At 39.9% G+C, this 25303-nt stretch overlaps 1 protein-coding gene across 5 annotated transcripts in view; it reads left to right on the top strand.

The window, feature by feature from the left end:
- AKAP6 (A-kinase anchoring protein 6) overlaps positions 1 to 25303 on the top strand; it is a 475966-nt gene that overhangs the window by 89207 nt on the left and 361456 nt on the right. For 4 of the 5 annotated variants that reach the window (XM_019754539.3, XM_019754535.3, XM_074328130.2 and 1 more), the window contains one exon: positions 23381 to 23738. In XM_019754539.3, the coding sequence (XP_019610098.3) occupies positions 23415 to 23738 (324 nt within the window). In that variant the 5' untranslated portion in view covers positions 23381 to 23414. Of the gene's footprint in view, positions 1 to 23039; positions 23162 to 23380; positions 23739 to 25303 lie in introns of those variants that run through there. The other variant, XM_019754536.3, reaches the window with a different exon arrangement.

Below are 25303 nucleotides of genomic sequence, written 5' to 3'. Positions count from 1 at the left end.
GACACTCCCACCAGTGCCCTGGGAGATCCTAAGGGGGCCCTGTCCTCCAGTCCCCTCGTAGCCTCAGTCCGCCAGCAGTTTTGCTGGCACAGAGATCAAGCAGTAGACACCCCTGTCTGCACCCTTGAAAGGGTCCTATGTTTGGTTTCAGGCCCGGCCAGCCTTAGTCCATGCACAGTCCAGCTGGCACAGGGCCAGGTGGGACATACTCATGTCTGTGCCTCAGGAGACCCTGAGAGGGCCCTCCACGTGGCTCTAGCCCCTCTAGTCACAGTCCGGGACCAGTCTAGCCTACTCAGGGACCTGGCAGGAGACATGTCTATCCATGCCTTCAGAGCCAGTTGGCAGACCTCAATCTTGGCTGTGGAACCTGAAACAGCCCTGGGGCTTGGTTCCAGCCTTCTCAGCCATGGTCCAAGGCCAGACCTGCCCACCTAGGGGTCCATGCAGTGATTGTAAGGCAGTCTTCCCAGGGTCCTGGTGGGAGCTATACCTGTTGCACACGTGGTAATAGTCCCATTGTTTGAGGACCCAACTGTGGACCCTGAAGTGGACACCTGTCCCAACACCACCTTACTGAGCAAGATACTGGAGGCAGTTCCATTCACCCAATGACCAGGCATGACCACACCTACTCGAGATCCTGGTCACAAGGATCTGTGACCTGCCAACCACTGTTCTTCATATCCAGTGACCGGGCATGCATTCAGTTCAGCACAACTGTGATTCTGGAAGTAATTCCATCAATCCAAGGAATAGACAGGAAAAAGATTTTACCTCCTGAAATGAGTCTGTAAAGACTGGAAGAGGTGTTTGCTCCTTTAAATGCACAGACACCAATGCAAGGCTATACAGATCATTGTTAGTAAAATTACATAGATTTCAGGTGTACAATTCTGTATTACATCATCTATAAATCCCATTTTGTGTTCACCACCCAGAGTCAGTTCTCCTTCCATCACCATATATTTGATCCCCCTTACACTCATCTCCCATCCCCTTCCCCCTCCCTCTCTGGTAACCACTAAACTATTGTCTGTGTCTATGAGTTTTTGTTTCTCATTTGTTTGTCTTGTTCTTTTGTTGTTTTTGGTTTATATACCACACATCAGTGAAATCATATGGTTCTCTGCTTTTCAGTGTGATTTATTTCGCTTAGCATTATACTCTCAAGAGCCATCCATGTTGTCACAAATGTTCCTATATCATCTTTTCTTACCGTTGAATAGTATTCCATTGTGTATATATACCACAACCTCTTTATCCATTCATCTATAGAAGGACATTTTGGTTGTTTCCATGTCTTGGCCACCGTAAATAAAGCTGCAATGAACATTGGAGCACACGTCTCTTTATGTATAAATGTTTTCAGATTTTTTTGGTAGACACCCAGGAGAGGGATTGTTGGGTCATATGGTAATTCTATTCATAATTTTTTGAGGAACCTCCACACTGCCTTCCATAGTGGTTGCACCAGTCTGCATTCCCACCAACAGTGTATGAGGCTTCCTTTTTCTCCACAGCCTCTCCAACACTTGTTACTATTTGTCTTGTTGATGATAGCCATTCTGACTGGGGTGAGGTAATATCTCATTGTGGTTTTGATTTGAATTTCTCTGATGATTAGTGATGTTGAGCATTTTTTCATATGTCTATTTGCCATTTGTATGTCCTCTTTGGAGAAATGTCTCTTCAGGTCCTCTGCCCATTTTTCAATTGGGTTGTTTGTTTTTTTGTTGTTGAGTTGCATGAGTTCCTTGTATATTTTTGATATTAGCCCCTTATTGGAGGCACTGTTTGCAAAAATCTTCTCCCATTCAGTTGGTTGCCTCTTTATTTTGTCGATGGTTTCTTTTGCTGTGCAGAAGCTTTTAAGTTTCATATAGTCCCATTCATTTATTTTAGCTTTTACTTCCTTTGCCTTTGGAGTCAAATTCATAAAATGCTCTTTGAACCCAAGGTCCATAAATTTAGTACCTATGTTTTCTTCTATGCAGTTTATTGTGTCAGGTCTTATGCTTAAGTCTTGGATCCATTTTGAATTAATTTTGGTACATAGTGACAGACAGCAGTTCAGTTTCATTCTTTTGCACGTGGCTATCCAATTCTCCCAGCACCATTTATTGAAGAGGCTGTCTTTTCTCCATTGTATGTTTTTTTCTTCTGTGTCAAAAATTATCTGTCCTCATTTATGTGGTTTTATTTCTGGGTTCTCAATTCTATTCCATTGGTCTATGTGTCTGTTTTTCTGCCAGTACCATGCTGTTTTGATTATTGTAGCCCTGTAGTACAGCTAAAGTCAGGGAGTGTGATACCTCCAGTATTGTTCTTTTTTCTTAAGATTGCTTTGGCTATTCGGGGTCTTTTGTGGTTCCAAACAAATCTGATGATTTTTTGTTCTATTTCTTTAAAAAATGCCACTGGGATTTTGATGGGGATTGCACTAAATCTGTATATTGCTTTGGGTAATATGGCCATTTTAACTGTGTTGATTCTTCCAATCCATAAGCACGGAATGTCTTTCCATTTCTTTCTGTCTTCAATTTCTTTCAGAAATGTCTTATAGTTTTCAGCATATAGGTCTTTCACATCCTTGGTTAGTTTATTCCTAGGTATTTTATTCTTTTTGCTGCAATTGCAAAAGGAATTATTTTTTGTATTTCTTTTTCTGAGATTTCATTGTTAGTATATAGGAATGCAATGGACTTTTGTACGTTGATTTTGTAGCCGGCAACTTTACTGTATTCGTTGATTGTTTCTAATAGTTTTTTGACGGAGTCTTTAGGGTTTTATATGTATAGCATCATGTCATCAGCAAAGAGTGACAATTTAACTTCTTCATTCCCTATTTGGATGCCTTTTATTTCTTTCTCTTGCCTGACTGCTCTGGCAAGGACTTCCACACTATGTTGAAAAGCAGAGGTGATAGGGGACAGCCCTGTCGTGTTTCTGAACGTAGAGCAAAGGGCTTTAGTTTTTCACCATTAATTATGAGATTAGCTGAGGGTTTGTCATATATGGCCTTTATTATGTTAAGGTATTCTCCTTCTATACCTATTTTATTAAGTGTTTTAATAATAAATGGATGTTGTATCTTGTCAAATGCTTTTTCTGCATCAATTGATATAATCATATGATTTTTGTCCTTTATTTTGTTTATGTGATGTGTCACATTGATGGATTTGTGGATGTTGAACCATCCTTGTGCTCCGGGGATGAACCCCACTTGGTCGTGATGAATAATTTTTTTAATGCATTGTTGTATTCGATTTGCTATAATTTTGTTTAGGATTTTTGCATCTGTATTCATCAGAGATATTGGTCTGCAGTTTCCTTTTTTTGTGTTGTCCTTACCAGGTTTTGGTATCAGGGTAATATTGGCCTCATAAAATGAGTTAGGGAGTACTGTCTCTTCTTCAATTTTTTGGAAGAGTTTGAGCAGGATTGGTGTTAGATCCTCTTTGAAGGTTTGGTAGAATTCACTAGTGAAGCTATCTGGTCCCGGACTTTTGTTTTTGGGAAGGTTTTGGATGACTGCTTCAATTTCGTTACTGGTGATGGGTCTGTTTAGATTTTCCAGTTCTTCATGGTTCAGCCTAGGAAGGCTATATGTTTCCAAGAACTTGTCCATTTCTTCTAGGTTATTGAATTTGGTGGCATATAGTCCTTCATAGTATTCTTGGATGATCCTTTGTATTTCTGTGGTGTCCGTGATAACTTCCCCTTTTTCATTTCTGATTTTGTTAACTAGTGTCTTCTCTCTTTTTATCTTAGTGAGTCTAGCCAAGTGTTTGTCAATTTTGTTAATCTTTTCAAAGAACCAGCTGTTTGTCACATTAAATTTTTCTATTGTCTTTTTTGTTCTCTATTTCATTTAGTTCTGCTCTGATTTTTGTTATTTCCTTTCTTCTGCTGACCTTGGGTTTCATTTGTTCTTCTTTTTCTAGTTCTTTAAGGTGTAACGTGAGGTTATTTATTTGGGATTTTTCTTGTTTCTTGAGATAGGCCTGTAATGACATAAATTTCCCTCTTAAACTGCTTTCGCTGCATCCTAAAAATTTTGGTAGGATGTATTTTCATTCTCATTTGTTTCTATGCATCTTTTGATCTCTCCTCTAATTTCTTTTTTGACGCAGTCGTTCTTTAAAAGTATGTTGTTTAATCTCCATGTATTTGTGTTTTTTCCTGCTTTCTTTTTGCAGTTGCTATCCAGTTTCAAAGCCTTGTGATCAGAGAATATGTTTGGTATGATTTCAATCTTCTTAAATTTGCTGAGGCTGATTTTATGTCCTAATATATGGTCTATCCTTGAGAATATTCCATGTACACTAGAAAAGAATGTATAGTGTGATGTTTTAGGATGAAGTGCTCTATATATGTCAATTATGTCCATTTCATCTAATGTGTCATTTAGGCCTGCTAGTTCATTATTTATTTTCTGTTTGGATGATCTATTCATAGCTGTCAATGATGTATTTAAGTCCCCTAGTATGATTGTGTTTTGGTCAATGTTTCCCTTTAGTTCTGTTAGTAGTTGCTTGGTATACTTTGGTGCTCCCTGATTGGGGGCATAAATATTGATGACTGTTAAGTCTTCTTGTTGTACAGTCCCCTTTACCATTATGAAATGTCCATCTTGGTCTCTTGTTACCTTTTTCACCCTGAAGTCTGTTTCATGTGATATCAGTATGGCTACACTGATTTTCTGTGGGTACCATTTGCTTGGAGTGTCAATTTCCACCCTTTCACTTTGAGTCCATGCTTTTCCTTGTAGCTGAGATGTGTCTCTTGGAGGCAGCATATGGTTGGGTTTAGTTTTTTGATCCAATCTGCTACTCTGTGCCTTTTTGTTGGTGAGTTCAGTCCATTTACATTTAGGGTGATTATTGATATGTGAGGATTTCCTGTCATTCTATCTTTCGTTTTCTGGTAAGGCTGTGTCTCCATTGTTTTTTTGCCTTTTTGTTGTTCTCTATTATTTCTGTGTGGTGGTATTCTATGATGTTTCCCTCTGTTTCTTCTTTTATTACAGTATATATTTCAGTTCTGGATTTTTTTTTGAGTGGTTACCCTTAAGGTTATGTAAAAGAAAGTTTGATATTTAGAGTATTCCATTTTCTTCAGCACGCTTACTTTCTCCATTCCCATATTCCAGCTCAGGCCTTTACTCTCCCTCTTTTTATGTTTTGGTTGCCACAAATTGTCCCTGTTGATGATGGTCGAATAGCCTCCTTTAGTATTTCTTGTAGTGCAGGTTGTGTATTAGAAAATTCCCTCAGCTTCTGTATGTCTGGAAAGGTCTTTATTCCTGCTTCATATCTAAAGGATATCTTTGCTGGATATATTTTTCTTGGCTCATGATTTCTCTCTTTCAATAGTTTGAATATTTGGTTCCACTCTCTCCTGGCTTGTAGAGTTTCTACTGAAAAATCTGACGATAATCTAATGGGCTTTCCTTTGTAGGTTACCATCTTCTTTTCCCTGGCTGTCTTGATGATTCTTTCTTTGTCGTTGATTTTTGACAGCTTCAATACAATGTGTCTTGGAGAAGGCCTGTTGGGATTGAGGTAATTAGGTCTTGTATTTGCTTCTTGGATTTGAGGATCCAGTTCTTTCCACAAGTTTGGGAAGTTCTCATCGACTATTTGTTTGAATATACTCTCTGTCCCCTTCTCTCTTTCTTCTCCTTCTGGTATGCCCATTATTCTTATATTGCTCTTTCTGATGGAGTCAGAAAGTTCTTCTAGAGTTCTTTCATTTGTTTTAAGTCTCATGTCTCTTTTTTCTTCCATCCATGTCATTTCCAGGTTTCTATCTTCAGTGTCACTGATTCTTTCCTCCATCTGGTCAACTCTACCACCTAAGCTGGCTATTTCATTCTTCATTTCTTCTACTGAGTTATTAATCTCCTGAAATTCTATTTGGTTCCTTTTTAGAATTTCAATCTCTTTGGTAAAATGTTCATGTTGTTCTTTGACTGTGTTTCTGAGTTCATTAAACTGCCTTTCTGTGTTTTCCTGCATCTCGTTGAGTTTTTTTCAGAACTGCAAGCTTGAATTCTCTGTCATTTAAGTCACATATTTCCATATCTTTAAGTTCCTTTTCTGGAGACTTTTCACTTTCTTTCTGAGCTGTCTTGTTGCCTTGGTTATTCATGGCAATTACTGATTTACTATTTCTCTTCCTAGACATCTACAGGAGTGGCTTCTGCAACAGACTGATAGGAAGAGGTCTTTCTTTTGTTTTCCAGTGCTTGTTGGTAGAATGTTTTATTTTCGCTCCTACTGCAGCCTTTTTTTCTCTCTCACACGGTAGTGCTATGTTTTCTCTGCACTATTCTAGCTTCTCACACAATGGGGGGATTCCTGGGAGATGGGCTTCTCCTCTGTTAACAGTTCGCCTGGGTCACAGGGCACAGTGTCTGTGTGGGTATGCGGAGAGCTTTTGAAGTTCCAAAGCTCTTCCTGCACCAGATTCAGAGCCCGTATATTTCAGCACTTCTGTTTACTACTGTAGGGATCCACCCAGATAGGTGGGGACAGGGATGAGGTGAGTTGTGAGAGGTGGACCAGAGCAATGGTGGCGCCCACCACTATAGCCGGTCCTGCTTCCACAGCTTCCTCCCCTTTGCCGGAACTAGTTGGGCTGCAAATCTGTGTCTGCAGTCCACAGTTCTCAGAACAGCAAATATTCTGTTCTTTTGATCTTTCACTGCTACTCTTCCACTTCTAGCACCGGGCAGGTGGGGGCGGGGTGAGCTCTGGGAGGGTAGGGAGGGGCCCGCTAGTCTCAGTGCCTAAGGCTTCCATTCTCTGCTTGGCAGTGAGGGCTTAAACCACCGTTTTCAGCCTTCTTCCCTCAGTCTTTTCTCTGAGGTCTCTGCCGTGAGCGTTGTGTTCAGCCATGTTATATGCTGTCCCCTCAGCCCTGTGGGCCATAAACGGAGCCCTAGCAGTCCGAGTTCTTCCCTCTCCCAGAGCTGCGGTAGTTCCGGGATGCAGCGAGCTCGGAGCACTGAGTTAGGTCTGCGTCCTGGGCTCCCACGGCTCCGTCTCTGCACTTCTCCTTTCCCTCCTCTCCCACACGTGGGATTTGCCCACCTTTAGGTGAATTCAGTAGTGGGACTCTTTGTCTTGACTGTCTGCTGTGCAGGGAGTCCTTTGTGGCGTTTTAGTTGTTAGATTTGTTGTAAATTCCAGGGGAGATTTACAGAGGCTCACCTCATGCCGCCATTTTGATGACATCTTCTCTGAAGAAATCTTGAAGGCCAGGAAGGAGTGAGATATATATTCAAAGTGCTGGAAGACAAAAAAAAAAGTCCTGCCAACTAAGTGAATGAAATGCAAGAAAACACAAATAGACAACTAAACAAAATCAGAAAAACAATGCACAAACAAAATGAGTTTAATAAAGAAGTAGAAGTCATAAGAAAGAACCAAGCAGAAATATATCTTGAAGGCAAAACTGTCCCTCAGAAATGGAGGAGAGATAAAGACATTCCTGGACAAGCAAAAGCTAAGGGAATTCATTACCACTAGACCTGTCTGACGAGAAATTCTAAAGGGAGTCCTTGATGTTGAAATGAACACTAACAACATGAAAACATATAAAACTCACTGATAAAGGTAAATATATTGTCAAATTTAGAATACTCTAATAATGTGATGGTGGTGTGTAAATCACTTTTAGCTCTAGAATAAATGTTAAAAATGATAATATTAAAAATAACTATAGCTACATAATTTGGTAATTGATGTACGATATAAAAAGAGGTAAACTGTGACATCAATAGCATGAAATGGGGGAAGAGAAAAGTGCAGTTTGCATTTTTTTTAATGAGGTTGAAGGTAAGTTGTTATCAGCTTAAAATAGACTTATATCTATAAGATGTTTTATGTAAGCCTCATGGTAAGCACAACAAAAAACCTTTAATTGTTACACAAAAGATAAAGAGAAAGGAATTAACGCATACTGCTAAAAAAATAAATCATAAAGAAAAACAATAAGAGAGGAAGAAAGCAATAAAGGGACTAAAATAACAGACAGAAAACAATTAAACATAAATAGACCAGATTCTCCAATCAAAAGATATAAAGTGGCTGAATAGATTAAAAAACAAAAAACAAAACACCAAGATCTAACAGTATGCTGCATACAAGAGACTCACTTTAGTTTTAAGGACACATATAGAAAGTAAAGGAATGGAAAAAGATATTCTATGCAAATGGTAACCAAAAGAGCAGGAGTAATATATTCCTCTTCTTCCTTATAAATCTAAATCTGTGTTCTATTAAATTTCCATGTTATCTCACATTATGGTAGAAGCAGAGAAAAAATCATATTCTCTCAGCTGTTTGTGTTTTACATTATGTTAAAAAATGAAATAAAACTAAACTCCCGGCTTATAGACTCCAGCTTAATTAAAGGTCATCCAAAATGTACTTATTTTAGAAATGGAGTCAGCTGCATGTTAGTGAAATATTCTGGATTGTTCATTTTCAGACCTAGGGAGTTAGTTCTGTATGACTGAAGCATTTCTTGTGGAGGTAACTCATTCAAAGGGCCTTGAGCATCCAAATCAATGTTTGACTCATACAGAACTATTAACAATGGTAGGGGCATGGCAAAGGGTACAACGAATGGAAGCTGTGACAAGCAGAATTTGTCTGAGACTCACTGTATTTGGCTGCAAATGACTAAGTAAGACCAAAATAGCTGTGTCATGTGATGCGTGATAGATTGTGAGGCATTAATTGAAACATTATAAATGGATGGTTTCTAGAGCCTGTTTGCTGGAGAAGGATCAGTTGTTTCTGAGTGTCACATCAATTGTAACTTGCTACCAAAGCAAGATACGAAAAATTAAAATAAAAACTAGGGACAGTCATCTTTCAAGGAGCCGAATAACCCTTGGATGACAGCCACTCTTGGATGATGCCCGTGTGCGTGGGTGGTGACCACAGCTAGACTTGAGTAGTGGTAAGTGATACAATCAAATGGCTGCAGGGTTTTGGCTTTCATCTTAGGCTTTAGCACTCTTATGGCAGAGGGGAGAGAGTAGGGATTGGTCTGGCACAGTGTTCAGCATTTTTTGTCCTTTATACTCTTGAGATTTAGAGGGAAGCCTACATTTAAAAACTAAAAACTTTTTTTCTGTCTTTGCTGAAAGGCAGATCTGGTAAAGAATCTGGTAATATTCAATCTATGACTGATTTTCTGGGATTGATGAAGGATGTGCTAGGTTCCTTTTAGAGGCTTTTATAACATTGGCTCTTCCTCAGAAGTTTCTAGTATTGCTATTTATTTCCTTAAGCAAGAGAATAAGTAATTTATTAAGAAAAAGACCAAAGTTCAATGAAAATGAATTTATACTAAGCTGGTTTATGCCTCATGCTTTTATTGTCTACCAGCATCACAGAATGGAAATATTTGGGGGTTTGTACTATCTATCTGCTTTTAGTTAGAAAATACGTATTTTTATTTTTCTTTGAAGGTCCATGATGTATAACTTGTATATTTGTTCTAGGGATTATTTTTTAAAACACCAATTCATGTCAGAACAAGTCATACTTTATCAGACACTTAACCTTCAATTTAGATGGCTGGTTGGGCAGAAATGCTTGACAGTATTTAATGAACTTGATGCATTTTAAGCAAAACCATTGTAAAATATTTGAAATAAATAGATTCTACCTTGCTGAAATTGTTTCATTGAAAAGCAGACATAATACCAGACCTTTAATTATCCTTTAGTAATAAACATTCGGAGGGAGGATCTCTGATCACATCAGACATTTAGCTAGTAAGAGCCTTTGTCGTCTCCCATTAGTAGTTTTTAATCTGACATCAGAATCCTCTAAAGAAAATTCTGTTTGCATGTTTGGGAAGTTAGGGTGATTGGCAAACAATAATGAATAGGAAATAATGCTTTTGGAAATCCTGGTCTTTATGAGAGTTCGTCACCCGTGAAATGCCTTCTGTTTATGAAAGAATAGCAGTGTGGGTAGTTATTTGATGTTTTCTCATGTTGCAGCATGAACAACAAAAACAAATGTGACATTAGTTGAAAAATTTGGCTTAAGTTCATTACTTGGAATTTCAGCCTGATTCAGTTGTCTTCAAAAATGAAAGCCATTCACTCCAGAATGTACCTACCTGTGGGACAAATAATGAAATAACCTTACCTTCAACTTGATCACTTACTCACCTGGCTTTTATTATGAGATCAGATTTAGTTCATAGGAAGCAGTTCTTTCTTAAAGGAATATTTGAGTGAAACAAAAACAACCTTGTTATTGAACTGAGTCACAGTGAGCATTTTGTAATAAAAAATATGGTGTTTTGGGAGGTGGGTAGGCACAATTGTAAACTTAGCATTTTAACTGAGTGCCCCCAACCAGTCTTGTGCTATTCTCTACCAAAAAACAAGCAAAAACGAATCATTTTCAAAGTCAAATAAGTTTGAGAACAATTGCACCCCTGTTTGGAGAGGCTCAGTATATTTGAAAGTATTGAAGTCCTGTTGTGCAATTAAAAAACTCTTTCATTTTTTTAAACTAGATGTTTTTAAGTTTTATGTTTTTAGACGAAGAGTTAGGAATCAAGTAGTTCTGAGTTTTAAGACAAACAGCAGTCCCCAGACCCTCGTCTTTTCCATTTCCCATTCTCCAGGGACAAGTACTTCTCATCCTTTAGCTGATTAGTTTTGTAATTACCTCCATTTTGAAACAGTACAATAGTGGGGCTATTTCCTGAGTATTTTTTTCTCATGTCTTTATCTGTTGGCTTCTCAGTATGAAAGATAAGAATTTATTTAGCTCCTTCCTCTGCCCCATCTCTCTCTCTCTCTCTGTCTCTTATTTTTTCTCACAGGAGTGCATGTGTACATGTGCGCGCGCGCACACACACACACACACACACACACACACACACACAAGCCCCTCCCCTAGTCTTTCCTGTACCGTCTCACTCTGTGGCTCTCGTGGGGTACAATTCTATACATGCATGTACACACACATAACCCTCCACCCCATTCTTCGTGTAAAAGTATGTTGTGATTTGGATTATATAAACAGTTAGTGTTTGTTATTAAGAATAAGTAAATGCAATTTTTAGCTAACCCATGTAGAGTAATATGATTCCTGTTATATTTTTGTATAACTTTGTATGGTTTATAATTATGATTTGCTTAGCTTTCTATGTGCTTATCTGTAACTCAACCCCCAGTTCTCCACAAGTTGAGTAAATCTCTTCGAGGGAGGTAGGTTCATTGACATCAGTTTTTCTCTCCGCATTGTCTGTTTGAAGCTGTCTTTTCGAGAGTCTTCTGACTTGTTCCAATCTGGACTGGATGCTTTCCTTGCCTGGTACACAACTGCCATCCTTACATCTCCCCTTCCCCATTACCCTGTGGTGCTAAGTCTCCTGTTTTCTTTACCCCATGACGTCCTCTTTCTTGGTTTACTCTTTTTTTTCTTTTTGTAGCATATGGAGACTCTGGTATCTTGTGAGAAAAGTGTGTGGGATATTGTTTTATTTTTGTGAACTTAAAAATCTGAAAATGTCTTTATTCCATCTTCACATTTGATTGTTTACCACTATATGACTGTTTGTCACTATATTGCTATACAATTCTATACTAGAATTCTTTTTCCTTCTTAAGGTAAACAACTGCGTTCTAGCATCCAAAATTGCTGGTATGGAAAACACATTCCTGTGTGTCTGCCCTACTCTCAATATCCTGCTTCACTTCTGGCACTTCAGATCACCATATGTGTGGTGGCTTTTCCCACACCAAGTAATTCCGTGATACCACAGGGGTGTCCTGTAACTTAACTCTTTCTGACATTATTGACCTAACGATAGTATCAAATCCCACAGTTTAGGGGCTCAGTCCCACAAGACTGTCTCCTCCCCCCATTCACTTCAGATGCCAATTGCAAGTGCAGGTTGTTACCTGTGGATCTGACCAACTGGCTATAAATTGACGACCTCCTCAGTTTCGATTAATTTGTAGAACCACTCACAGAATGCAGAAAAATAGTTTCCTTACTAGATTACCAGTTTATTATGAAGGATATTAAAGAACACGAATGAACAGCTTATGAAGAGATACATAAGGTGAGGTCTGGAAGGGTCCCAAGCACAGGAGCTTCTGTCCCCGTGGAGTTTGGGGTGTACCACCTTCCCAGAATGTGGATGTGTTCTTGTTTACCAATCCTGAGGCTCTCTGAACTCTGTCCTTTTGGGTTTTTATGGAGGCTTCATTATGTAGGTATGATTGATTAAATCATTGGCCACTGATGATTGATTGAGCCTCTCTTTCTTCCCCAGAGGTTGGGGGATGGGACTAAAAATTTCAAATCTCCAATCTTGGTTGGTTCCCTTGACAACAAGCCCCCATCCTTATAGGCTTTCCAAAAAGTCACCTCATTAACACAAACTCGGGTGTGGTTGAACGGGTCTTGTTATGAATAACAAGACACTTCTTTCACCTTTATGATTCTGGAGCTATTTCAGGAACTAAGGACAAAAGATCAAATATCATAACAAAAGTTGCTCCTATTGCTCTTGTGCTTAGGAAACTCCCAGAGTTTTAAGTGCTTTGTGCTAGAAATGGGGACAAAGACCTAGTATATATTTCTCATTATAAATCGCAATATCATAGTTGATCTTTCCAAAGCAATGTAATTTATGATTCCTTGTGTTGGGGAGGAAGACACTTTTCCTACCATCAAGGTAGTATTTTGGCTGTCTAATAACTGAATAGACATGAGACAGATTAGTAAAATAACCAAATTTAATACATACATATGCATGGAACCCTGCATACGTTAAAGAATCAGAGATCCCACATGAACGAGGGGTTCAGAGACAGAAAGGGAAAATAGGTAGATAAGACATTCTGAGGTAGGGGTGAGGTAAGGAGCCTTGGGGGCTTCAAAGGGGGCATTGCAGGATAATAAGAAGAGCAGCCATTTAGTAAACAGAAGTTTCCCCTAATGTCAGAGTGATTGCTAGGCTCACAGTCCGTGCTGCAGTCTCTTCCTGCAAGTTAGGCGGACTTACCCCGGAGACTCTCAGAGTCCCGGGAGCTACCTGGCACTGACTGAGGCCTCCGCGGTAGCTGTGGCACGAGCAAAGAACCAAGCACGCAAGATCTTAAATCCCTTTCGATATGCTCTTTACTCAAACATCAACCATCAACACACCAAACAGTAAAGCACACAGCACAATACAATAATTGGGAAAAACAGAGTAACGAGTCAGTCCCAAAGTCAATCGGAGTCCTCGTGGAATAAGGAAGGGGGTCTGGTCGGGGAGGTCGGTCCTGTAGAGGTTCAGTCTGAGCCTGATGGAGCAAACGGGTTTCTGGAGCAGAAGAGCAGCACGGCCACCTCTCAGGTGAGACTGGCTCTCTGAGCTGCCAAAGTCGTCAGCCCTTATGCAGTTCTGAGTGCCTTCCTGATGTCACCTTATCAGGACAGCCAGCCAGCGACCCTGACGTCCTCATATCTTCAGTAGCAGACCTTTGGAGGGTAGCTGGTTACACCCAATTACCGGGGTAACGGGGCAGCTCCCTGGGTATTGTCTGCTAAGTTCTCTGCACATGTCCAAAATGGAGTTAGTCATGCTCGTTCAATGTGGAGTCACTCTTGCTCACACAAAACTCATTCTAACAGCTTCCAGGGGTGCTTTACACACCTGTGCTCTATGTAGGTCAAGGCCCCTCATCAAGTTCTTCTAAGTAGTTAAGGGGTGGGGGACGGGGGGGGGGGGGACAGAAGTTTTTCCTGAGCCCTCAGCTAAGTTGCTTTTAGCTCAAAATAATCTGCATACCACAGAAGCACATTTTGGGGTGACTGGTTCTGAACACCTTCATTTGTGTATGCCTCTTTCTTCAACCCAAAGATCGTTTTCCCTAATATTCTGATATTTCAAATTAAGTACTTTGGTATGTGCCTTTCTTTTTAATCTAGAAACTCATGTCCTACATTTTCTTCAAAGACTTTCTTGATGATTTTCTCCTTTCTCTTTCCTTTTGCCTTCAGGAATTCCTATTCTCCAGACATTGAATCTCCTGGATTGGTCACTACTTACCTAACATTTTCTCTCCTAATTTCTATTTATCTTTTTGCTTTACTTTCTGTGAGATTTCTTCAACTTTATTTTCAGTAGTTGTAAGTGAAATTTTCCTTTCTGCTATCACGTTTTTATTTTTCCAAAACTATTTTTTGTTTTCTGAATATTTCTTTTTAAAAATAAAATTCTGTTCTTGTTCCATGGGTACAATATCTTATCCCTGATAATATTTCTTTTTCCCTCAAATCATCTCCTCCTTGCGTAATCTGTTTTCTCCAGGTTGAAGTTTTTGTTTGCTTGCTTTGGGCTTGTTACCTATATTAGAGTTTTACCTCAATCTCTGCCAATCCTTGCCTGCCTTATCATATTTAGGAGTAGGAGACTAGAAAGCTGACTGAATACTCTGAATGTGTGGGCAAGCCTATTGACCGTGAATGTCACCTATTGATCTGAATGTGCCAATTTCAGTATCTTGTCTTCTTGGACCGATCAGATCTCTTAGAGAGAGGATCTCTAGTCTCTTTACTGGAGGGTCAGGGCTTTGGAGTGTCAATTTTGGGAAACGGGCTGTGGGGGTGTCAGCACTCAGAATAACTATGTTAACTCAATCCTCCTATTTTCAAGGTACTTCTGTTATCAACTGCACTCAGCGTCCTTATGTCCGGAGAACCTTTGATTGATCTTTTCTGGAGAATAAAGCTCTAGTCTTCTACCAGAATTGGGAGTAGGAGCAACCACTTAGCAACACAAAATAAGGAAAGACCTAGAGTTCTGGTTTTTAAATAGTTTTCAATCAAAATTAATGTTCTTGATGTATCATTGCATTGCCTCTTTACCCAGTTAGGTCAAACTCGAGGTTTAGGGTACAGTCCTCCAAGATTTCCAAGTCTGCCCAAGACTTCTGACACAAGCTACAAGTTCAGGAGTCTCCAGGGCTATCCTCGCTTCAGACCAGCTGGTTGTAAATTTGGGGGTCCTCAAAGACTCCTTCTGATTTCATAATTTGATAGAATATCTCACAGAGCTCAGGAAAGTGCTATATTTATGATTATAATTTTATTACAGGAAAAGGATACAAATCAGAACCAACCAAAGGAAGAAACACATATGGTGCAGTCTGGGGCTGAGAAAGTTCCAAACACAAAGCTTCCATTTCCTCAGGGATGTGGTACCCTCCTGTCATTGATGTGTGATAATACTCATGGAGTATTGCCAACCTGGGAAGTTAGGTTGAGCCTCAGTGTCCATAGTTTTTATTGGGGCTTTGTTACTAGGCGTGATTGATTGCCCAAAGCCCCAGCCCTCTAATCACATGCTTGGTCTTTCTATCTGGCTAGCCCCCCATCCTGAGTCACCTTGTTAACATAAACTTCCAGGTGTGGGTTGAGGGGCCCACCATAAATAACAAAAGTACTCTTACTGGGAAGTTCTGAGTGTTTAGAGGCTACCTCCCAGGAGTTGGGGAAAAGGCCAGATTCCTCTTTGGGTAAAGTCAATTCTTCACTACACACTCTTCCCTCTCTACTTTCAGAGGTACCTGGGTCCACCAATTTCAGAATACTTAAAGGATTCTGAGGTAAAATCAGGTTGATTCTTTTCTCTCTGCACTGCTGGCTTAGGACATAACTTTCTTGAATCGGCTAAGGCATTTATCACTTGTTCATCTGATTTGCAGCTTCCAAAAATATTTTTGTTTCTTTTGCCATTCTTGAGTGTTTCTACTAAACCCAAAAACCAAAAAATCCTCTGTTGTAGTGTTAGTGGAGTTTCTGGAAGGAGCAAAAGTAGATACATATATTCAGTGGCTATCTCTACCCAGAAATCCCCCAGCACTATCTCAATTTATTTGTCAGTAGCAACTTTTGGTAGAATACCTATTAACACCAGGTAAATGAACACTGAATTTGCAAACATTTCTCTATTGCTGCATTAATATAGACAACTAATTTAGGCTTCAGAAACTTTAAAAGGCTCACATCCTTTCTACTTCACATATTGAGGTTACAAAAGATAAATAGCGTCTTATCACTTATTGACTGGGCTGATAATATGGGGATAGAAGAGTATGTTTTAACTTCAGTGTTATCTATTTTTACAATGTTTTCATTAATTTATATTACTTTTTAATTAATTTAAAAATAATTTTAGAACAAGAACAAAAGTAAAACATTGCATAAAAAGATCCTTATAAATTTTCCTCTTCAAAAATATGATGCTAGGTTTAATGGAGAACTAAAAATGGAGAATTCTTTTTATATTTAATGGAGTAGGTAGGACAGAGCACAGAACTCCTTTAATCACTCTAATCTAAAAGTCAGACTTGTAGTATTCCTCTCTCTCTCAATCTTTCTCCCTTTCTCCCCTGTCTGTCTCTCTTTTTTTCTGGAAAGAGGTTTTTAAGGTTACATGTAATATTGATGACTGCCTGGAAAAGAGGCTGTTGAACCTCTCATCATGCTGATTTCTCATTTCATTTTCTTGGTAAATAAGAGTACATGTATTGACATTTTTGTCCTATTCTAGGATACAACTATAATCCTATTTCTCTTTTGATTGTAAAAAATCTTTTTAGAGTTCCTGCTCCCTGTGAGATTCATTCCAAACTCTATAGCATGGTGTTTGCAGCCGTCTTATAATATGGCTGTAACTTAACCGGTAGCTTTATCTGGTTTTCGTCCCCATCGAGCTCCCAATTCCTCTCAACATGGAATTTTTTGCTGATTCTCCCAACTTCTTCGTGTTGAGGTATCTTTGTCCAAGTAGTTCCCCCAGCCTGGAATTATTTCCCCACTGTTCTTCTATCTCTGTCCGTCTAAGTCCATCATTACAGGCTCATCTCAAATGTTACGTTCTCCAGTAAAGGTCCCCTCTTATCTTTCCTTCCACCAGGATTTATGCCACTCCATTGGGGACTCACAGGGCATTGTTTGCCCACATCCTCCCTGTGCAATAGGTATTAGTGGGTGAGCGTGTGTGTGAGGGAAGAGCGGTGGGAGGGAAATTGTATTTATTAAACTATAATTTCCTTGAGGGTAAACATGATGAGTCATATGTACACATAACACCTTATAATGTCAGTTGGTTTGAAATGAACCTTGTTTGATTTTCTTTGTGTTAATAGCTTGGACAAAAGCAACAACTATATAAATGATGTACTAGAGTTTTACAAATCCAGTTCCTCTGAAGGCATTTTCTTGAACGACAGAAAGGTAGCTGCCTACTGCTTAAAGGTGATTATTAGCAAGTTGGGGTGGGGGTAAGAAGTATGAATGCCTCTTAGTGTTCACCGAATCCAGATCCAAATCCTCATTCGCAGATGACTGGCTGATGCAGCCAAATAAATCTCTGAGTGACAGGAAATGACTACTGTCATGGGGGAAAGAAAACACTGGCGGTATGATGACTAGCTGAGTCAACCTGGGGGGTCCCTGCCACAGGAGAGGAATCTGAGCAATTGGGAGGTGGCGTGGGAGTCGGGGATAGGAGGGGAGTTTGAGGGAGGAAGGTGATGGATGAAGTGTGTGATGGCTGACAAGACTCTGTTCTCTGGGTGAGGGAGTTAGTGGCGATTGAGGGGAGACCTGGGAGCGTGTGCATGGTCTCTGTGTGATTAGCAGGACGTAATCAGCCATCTATCGGGGCACAGCCCTACACAAAGGACATACTAAAGGGGTAAAAAGAGAGAGGAAACATCAATAGCACCACAAAGATCTTTACATTGTAGAAATCTGAGCCTCACTATTTCACTATTTTCATGCTGTCTTACCTTCCCTTGCCCCCCCCCCCCCCACACACACACACTTAAAGCTTTAAGTTCTTCTCACTGATATCCACTTGTAGGCTGTTCTGTTCTGGTGGGAGGATTAGAAAGTGAGACTGATCTGGATTTTCCACTGCGGTCTCACTAACCCATGTCACTCCAGGTGACTTCTGGAGGGCATGGGGCCAGGAGAAGGAGGAATCAGTGATTATGGAAACTTCTTTAAGAGCATATTACAAAAGCCACTGTCTCTTTTTCCCCCAAAATACACATTTAACTTAATACTTGGCAGGAGCTCTTGGCTCTCTTGTTTAAGAGTTTAAAGTCATTTGAAGTGTCTCAACTCTTGACCTCACAGAGACCAGGAAGGGAGGCATACAGCACGATGTAAGACTCGATGATGACTTCGAGCCTCATTCATCTAAGTAGACTGCAGCATTTAGCTAAGCACGTTATTAAACGTGCGATGTTTTGTGTTATCTTTGCAGAGTCTGCTTCTAGAATCCTGGCGTCAGACACAGGATGCGCCTCATTTCTTTTTCCTTAATACAATCAAAACATGAGAACTAACCTTAGATGAGAATCAAAACGTTCCAGTGGAACATTTCTTTTCCTTTCAAAATTCAGTGTCTCTATGAATAACTTCACTCTATGAAGAGTGATTATGAGAATCTGAAAGAAAAAAAGAAAAAAGAAATGAAAAAAAGAAAAAAATGAAGGAGCAAAATGGATACTTAGCGATGCCTAACAATTTTCTCTACTTCAGTTTTATAACATGTGCTTTGTAGCAAGTAGGTCTGGTAATTTGGCTAGCATTGTGCTTTAGTCTCTCACTTGTTTTTTAAGGAGTAAGCGGGGCATGGAAAGATTGAGAGTAAGTATTTAGGCTTAGGTTGATTTCCATGATGCTAAGATTGCCTCTCAAACTACACATGATGATGCTGTTGTTTGGAAAGAACAGTTTCTTCCTAAGAAAAGGGAGAGAGATTGAACCTATTTAGCGCAGAAGGGCTCTGTCAGCTGGTTATGTTAATATTGCTCAACTGATTTATTTGTACGTGTATTAATTTATTCTGTTTTAGGGTTGCTGTGTTTTAAGGGTATAACTTTGGTTCTTCTGAACTGTGATTGGATGTGCTCTGTCCACCCAAACACTTTTCCATAGCAATCCTTGTTTTGGCAACTGTCTCCTTTTTCCCAGCTCACTTATCGCTGCTTGTTTGCAAAAGGCCTGCCTATAACTGCACAGGCCTGGAGCTTATACATTAGCTTCCAAATAGGGACAGCATAGCCCTCTCTTTGTAAGCAATGTAGGCCAGTAAGGGTGTATGAAGCTGGTGCCTTATAGACTTGCCAGCATCCTGCTGGCATGGGGTGACCCTGACACTGGCCTTTATCTTGTTTGGCCACAGGAAGAGAACCCGAGGGGGGAGAGAAGGAGGAGCCAGACGCTTAATCCTGAAGGACCTTTAGGGAGAAAAGCATTTACAGTGTGAGTACAGTCGGCAGATTCCCGGCTTTTCTGTTCTTTCACTTAAGAGGGAAAATTACAAGAGAAGGGAGAAAGAGGTAGGCAGTTATAATGGCTGTGTAGCTGCATTTTTTGCCTGCTAGCTGGATGGAAGTCACTCTCCTGATTTAAATGTGTCTTATTCAAATCGAATGCATTCTGCTAAAGACAGGTTTTGACTCAAAACTTGTGGACTATCAGGGAGACAGCAGAACGGGTCCTTATTAGTAAGCAACCTGGGGTATGTTCCTTCTGTTTCGATAGGATGATTAAATAGAATGTGATGGGAAAATCCTTCTCACAAATTAAAAAAGGAAAAAAAAAAAACTTTAACATCCTTACTGCTTTCAGCTTTTGCACTTTAAATGTTAACTCTTCTTTGGATTTGTGGAAAGGAAAGGATTTGATCTACGTTATTTTTAACAGCAGCTGGGATAAAGGTGGAATTATCTCTAATGCTGGAAGGTGGCCACAGATAAGCAAGAGATGGGAGGAGAAGAAGCAGAGGTCACTGGGTTCCAAACAGCTGGGTGATCACTCCTCTCCTGCTAGAGTTGTAACTGGGTGGGTACCTGTATGCATTTGGGTCAATGTTTTCATTTGCATCTTCAGAAATTGTTATGTACTGGCTTTTTTTCCCTTCGTTTTTTCAGAATGTCCCCGTGACTAGAAAGGAATCTTATTGCAAGATGCCTTGTAAAGGGAGAGTACAAAACTTGTAGTCTTACAGTGCTGAGAAGAATGTGTAGACTTGTGCTGAATTTCCTACTATTTGTTTACATTCAAATGGAATCATTAATCTGAGGGGAAAGCAAGCTTGAATAGTCATGCTAAGGACAGGAAAAATATACACAGAAATTGTTGCTACAAGTCTCCATAACGTGAAGCAGTTTTCTTTTAAATTATAAATTTAAGTTTTCTTGTAAATCAGATTTGACTGTGTGAAAATCAGAAATAGAGTTTGGTTATCCATGGATGGCCATTTAAATGGCAACTACTGGAATTGAAAATTAAATGTTTGTAGTAACTATTTTCTATGAAAATGGGTAATTAATCAATTTTCTGCCACTTCCCAGGCTTGCTATGCTATTATGACACGCACGGTATTTCTTTTCCAGTGGCAAAGGTATATATGTTCAGGAAAATAAATAGACAGAAGTTAAAATAAAACTTGAGTAAAGTGCAGCTTTGCTTTACTTCTCTGGGTTATGGAAATTTTCTTATTTATAGTCTGATCAGTAAATATAAAAATATCACATCCAAGTTGAAATGTTATAATGCAGGAAAATTTTTGTTTGACAGCTTGAATGTAAGGTTTCCTTGCTCTTTACCCATGTGTGATGCACAGCTATGTTTTTGTTTAATGTTTTTATTTTATTCTGTTTGTCCTCTACATGTATAACCACATCTGTGTTGTCAGTCTTAAATTGCAAACTCCCAGGGGGATAACCTCCCATATTTGTTCTTCTGGAAAGAATTAACAACACATAATGTGTAAATAACGACGTACAAATGTGTTTGCATGGTAAGCATTTCCATTAAGTAGGACAAATCTATCGATGCTGTTTTGTGTGCTTAATCTTTCCATTAAGTGGGGCAAATCTATTGATGCTGTTTGTGTGCTTTGATAAAATGGAGGGCCATCATTTAGTATCTACACAGCTGTCAGTGTAGGCAGGATGCTTCCAATGGCGTTGAAATCTCTGGATAAATAGGTAATTACAGAGCCTTAGAGTCAGATGGGATCTTACTGATCATCTAGAGCCTAGATTCTAGGCCAATTTTGTCATTTTCCAGATGAGAAAACTGAGACCCAGAAACATGAAGCCTCTTGCCCCAGATCACACAAAACTGCATGTGCCTGTTTGATGTACAGACTGATGGTATTTATGGAAGTGTATGTTGGGACATAAATTGCATTGAGTCAGTTCTTTTGTATGTTCTGTAATTTACAATAAGATGTGTATTCCAGGGAAGACCCAGTCTTGATTTAGGAGTTTCAGAGAAAATGCAATGATCAGGCGTCTTTTCTTCAGTTATACAAGGCTCTTGGTCAGAAGGGGCCTGGGAGTAGCTTAAAAAGCGCATTAGCATTACTTTGTTTTGTGCACCTGAAACTTAAAAAAAAAAAAAAAAGTGCATTGTACATGCTCCAGGCATTTCGTTTTCTGTTTTGGATGAGTCAGGTTTCCTAGAAAAAGGAATCACGGTGACACTACTGTCATCATTTATCACCAGGTCTGTGACCTTGTACCAGAAACCTTTGTTAACCCCTTTGTTTATCATATTCCTTCTCTGGGATTGTGATTCTGAAACGTTTCCCTCAGAGGGCAGTGAATTGGTTAAAAATGTAAAAGTGCTTTGGGAAATCAGAGGCTAGGGGATGGCTTATAAAGAAGTCGTATGGTAGCTTAGGCTTCTGGAGGTTTATCCCTCTCAGTGACATTTTGCATCTTCTAATTGATTTAAAAAAAAATAGCCAGGTCTAGTATTATTGTTATTTTAAAAACTGTCTGTAAGTGTAGCTGAAAATGTAGGGCATGGATTTCTCCTTGTAATCAGGCAGAGAAAGTTGTTGAACTGAAGCCTAAAACCATTCTCTAAGGGAGGAATAAAGTGATAAACCTACTTTATGACCTAATATTTCGACCTTTGCAAAGAACTTGGATATCAAAAATTCATCTGTAAACCTCCTTATCATTTAATTTAAAAATAAGATGCTCAAGAAATTGGAGAAGGGCAGAGCGCTGCAGTATTGAGAGGCCTCTGAAATAATTTGTCATAAGAGTAACTTATTTTTAAGGCTTTTGTCGATTCAACAAGTGTTTTTATTCCCTGTGCCCATTCCTGTATGGGAAATTACATGTTCCTAGTTAAATTGGGTGCTTTCTTGATTTCCACTCCCCCTATTTTGTAGGTAAAATAATTCTGCTGTTGCTACTAAGTGCATATTAAAAAGCTAAACAATTTACCTTAAACAGCAACCTTACTTTATTATAACTTACACTTACATTATTTTAATATATTTGATTAACATTTATATGGTATGTGTTTAATTTCTCTTGAAATTCCAGAGCCTCTAAAAATTTCAACATGACCAAATATTAATGTCATTTAGGTTAAGAGTTAATTAGATATATTCTATCTAATTTTCGCAAAAGTAAAGGTTTGGTATAGTACTCCATGATGTCTGTTTATCTAACAAATCATAGCAAGGAGCAACCTCTCCTGAATTCAGCACAGTGTTTTTACTAATTAGAATGTGTTCCCTCTCTAGTTAATCCTATGTATTGACTCTATTGGAAGTAATACTCAAAACGATGCTTGGACCCTTGTAGTTGAAAAGCCCCCCAAAATAGTGACTTAAACAAAGTAGAAGTTTGTTTTCCTCTCAATAAAAGGAGTCCAGGGCAGCACCCCAGGGCTGGTACAGTAGCTCCTATAGTTATGTGTAACCCACATTCCTGCTACTCTGCTCTACCAGCCTCTACCTGACACCCAAAGGCATCTCCTGGTCTGAGATGGCAACTGGGACTCTAGCCTCCAAGTCCACGTGACAAGCTAGAAGGAGGAGGAAAAGCAACAGGCCAAAAGGGGGCCCCTCCAAATTGAGCCAGCTCCCTTTAAGCAGCTCTGCCAGATTTGCTACACAGGAGTTCCTCTTACATCTCATTGGTCAGAACTTAACCACTCGGCCACACCTAGCTGCGATGGAGATAGGGAATGTCGTTTTCACTCCTTGGCAGAGATACGCACAGCTGAAAGTCAGGATTTTATTACTAAGGAGTGAGGAGAAAATGGATGTCGGGGTAGGCAATCCCACATGGTTTTATGTTCCTATTATATGCTGAGTCTTGGGGCTACTATGTAGAAACTTAAAACACCTCTTTCTGTTTTTGCAATGAGCTATGGTTTCTTAATTTAGAAATCTGGCTTAATTTAGAAATCCTGTTTCTTCGGCGAAGTATCATTTCTTTATTTGGCAATCTTGCCTGACTCTTGCTTTCTTCTTTCCTCTTGCCTTTCAGCTGTTTTGGAAAGGAGTAAGGTTTAGACTTCTCCATGTTAACCATGAGCGTGACACTTTCCCCCCTGAGGTCACAGGACCTGGATCCCATGGCTACTGATGCTTCACCGATGGCCATCAACTTGACACCCACCGTGGAACAGAGTGAGGGAGAAGAGGCGATGAAGGATGTGGACGCTGACCAGCAGTACGAAAAGCCCCCCCCACTGCATACAGGGGCCGACTGGAAGATTGTCCTTCACTTACCTGAAATTGAGACCTGGCTCCGGATGACCTCAGAGAGGGTTCGGGACCTCACCTATTCAGTCCAGCAGGACTCCGACAGCAAGCACGTAGATGTGCATCTAGTTCAGCTAAAGGTAAGGAACGCCCCCAGGTTCGGGCCCATCCCGGGCATAAGTCTGAAAAGGGCTGTGGCACCGAGAGCCTGTGTTCTGTAATTCTCAGTGAAGAAACGTCCAGGAGCAAAAATAGAATAACAGGTTTGAAACCATTACCTTTGTAGATAAACATGGACAGAATTCTGTCCCGATTTTTTACTTCATAGGCTCAGTGTCTAGAATAAAATTGACCTTAGAGGGTAATGTGAAAAAGTGGGGAGCATAAAAATACTACACAAGGTTTAATAAATAGACTCTCAGAGGTTAAACATCCAACTGAGTTGTGATTGTGGGGACGTGTATGTGATTATTATCTTTTTGTTGAAGTTGATGCCTTTGTGGCAAACAGTGGATTCTGGCACGATGAGGAGGGCAGGGTTCTCTTTTCAGAATGAGTCCTTTTATGCAGGTACAATGCATCATTGCAGAACAAAGGTGCTTTTATAACAACTAATCTAAAATTCAGACATGAAAAAAATGTGTGTGGCTTCTAGAGCTCTTCATAAGCCTGACTGTTGAGAATCATGAAACGGAGGTGCTATGAAAGACTGCTACAAGAGAGATTTTGGCCCAGGGACCCCAAAATACAGTGACTCTTGCCCGGCCACAGCCATTCCTCTCTTCTGGGTCCCTGAGGGAAATGCATGTTCAGACCAATGCATAGCAAAGCAAGGAAGATTTATAACCAATCAGGGTGTTGGTTCCAAACCCCAATATAAATTTCTAGTCAGTTAAATGAGATCCTAAGGAGAATTCCTTTACCTAAGCTGATTCATCCTAAATGGGTTTGAAACCAAAGACCAAACAGATTTTTGGCTCTTAACACTTAAGATTATAGCCATCAAGTTGTGAGGAAAAGATGCAGGGTTAAGAGAAAGCATGTGCCCCAAAGCCTAGAGCAGAGCTGCTTCAGTGGATCCTGGATCCAGCTGCCACATGAGAGAATGTCCAGGAGAAGGGTGAGGGGGTAGGGAAGACAGGGAGAAAGCAGAAGAGCCAGAAGGTCAAGGTGACTGGCCGTCTTGCAGGGTGAGCAGGCCTGGGTGGTCTTCTATCTACAGGTTCTTGGGAAGGAGAAGGCACAAAGGGTAACAGACTGATGGCTAGGAACTGGCTTCAGTGGCCTGCAAGCCTGGCTGGTTTCCCCGCTGTGGCAGCAGGGAGCTGTGTCTCAGTCCCTGGAATGCAACCCCTTTCATCAAAGAAGCAGCTCTCCAGCTCCTCAATGCTGGAGTGAAATGGAAGTCAGGGGGCTCCCCTTCGCCCTTCCCCTTCTCTGTTCCCTCTAATGCTACCCTCCCATCTGGCTCCCATAAGTAAATACAGGGTTGGGGGTTTGTAAGAAAAGTTGACGGTCGCTCTCCAAATTCTTTCAGATTTATGCAGAAGAAGTGGTAAATGATAAAGGAGAAGGAGAGGCTGCTTAAGTACTCCTAAAAACATTCCTGTGTCAATTTACTTCATTTAATTACATCAATAATACTGAAGTAAAAATGAATACTTTAATTCCAAAGAGGAATGTAAAACGTTTGTATCATCAACCA

The sequence above is a fragment of the Rhinolophus sinicus genome, chromosome 3, assembly GCF_057876585.1.
Source record: "Rhinolophus sinicus isolate RSI-liver-muscle chromosome 3, RSI-T2T, whole genome shotgun sequence".
In the NCBI taxonomy this organism is placed as follows: domain Eukaryota; kingdom Metazoa; phylum Chordata; class Mammalia; order Chiroptera; family Rhinolophidae; genus Rhinolophus; species Rhinolophus sinicus.
Note: the sequence above shows the minus strand (reverse complement) of the source record. Positions and strands in the feature narration are given on the sequence as shown.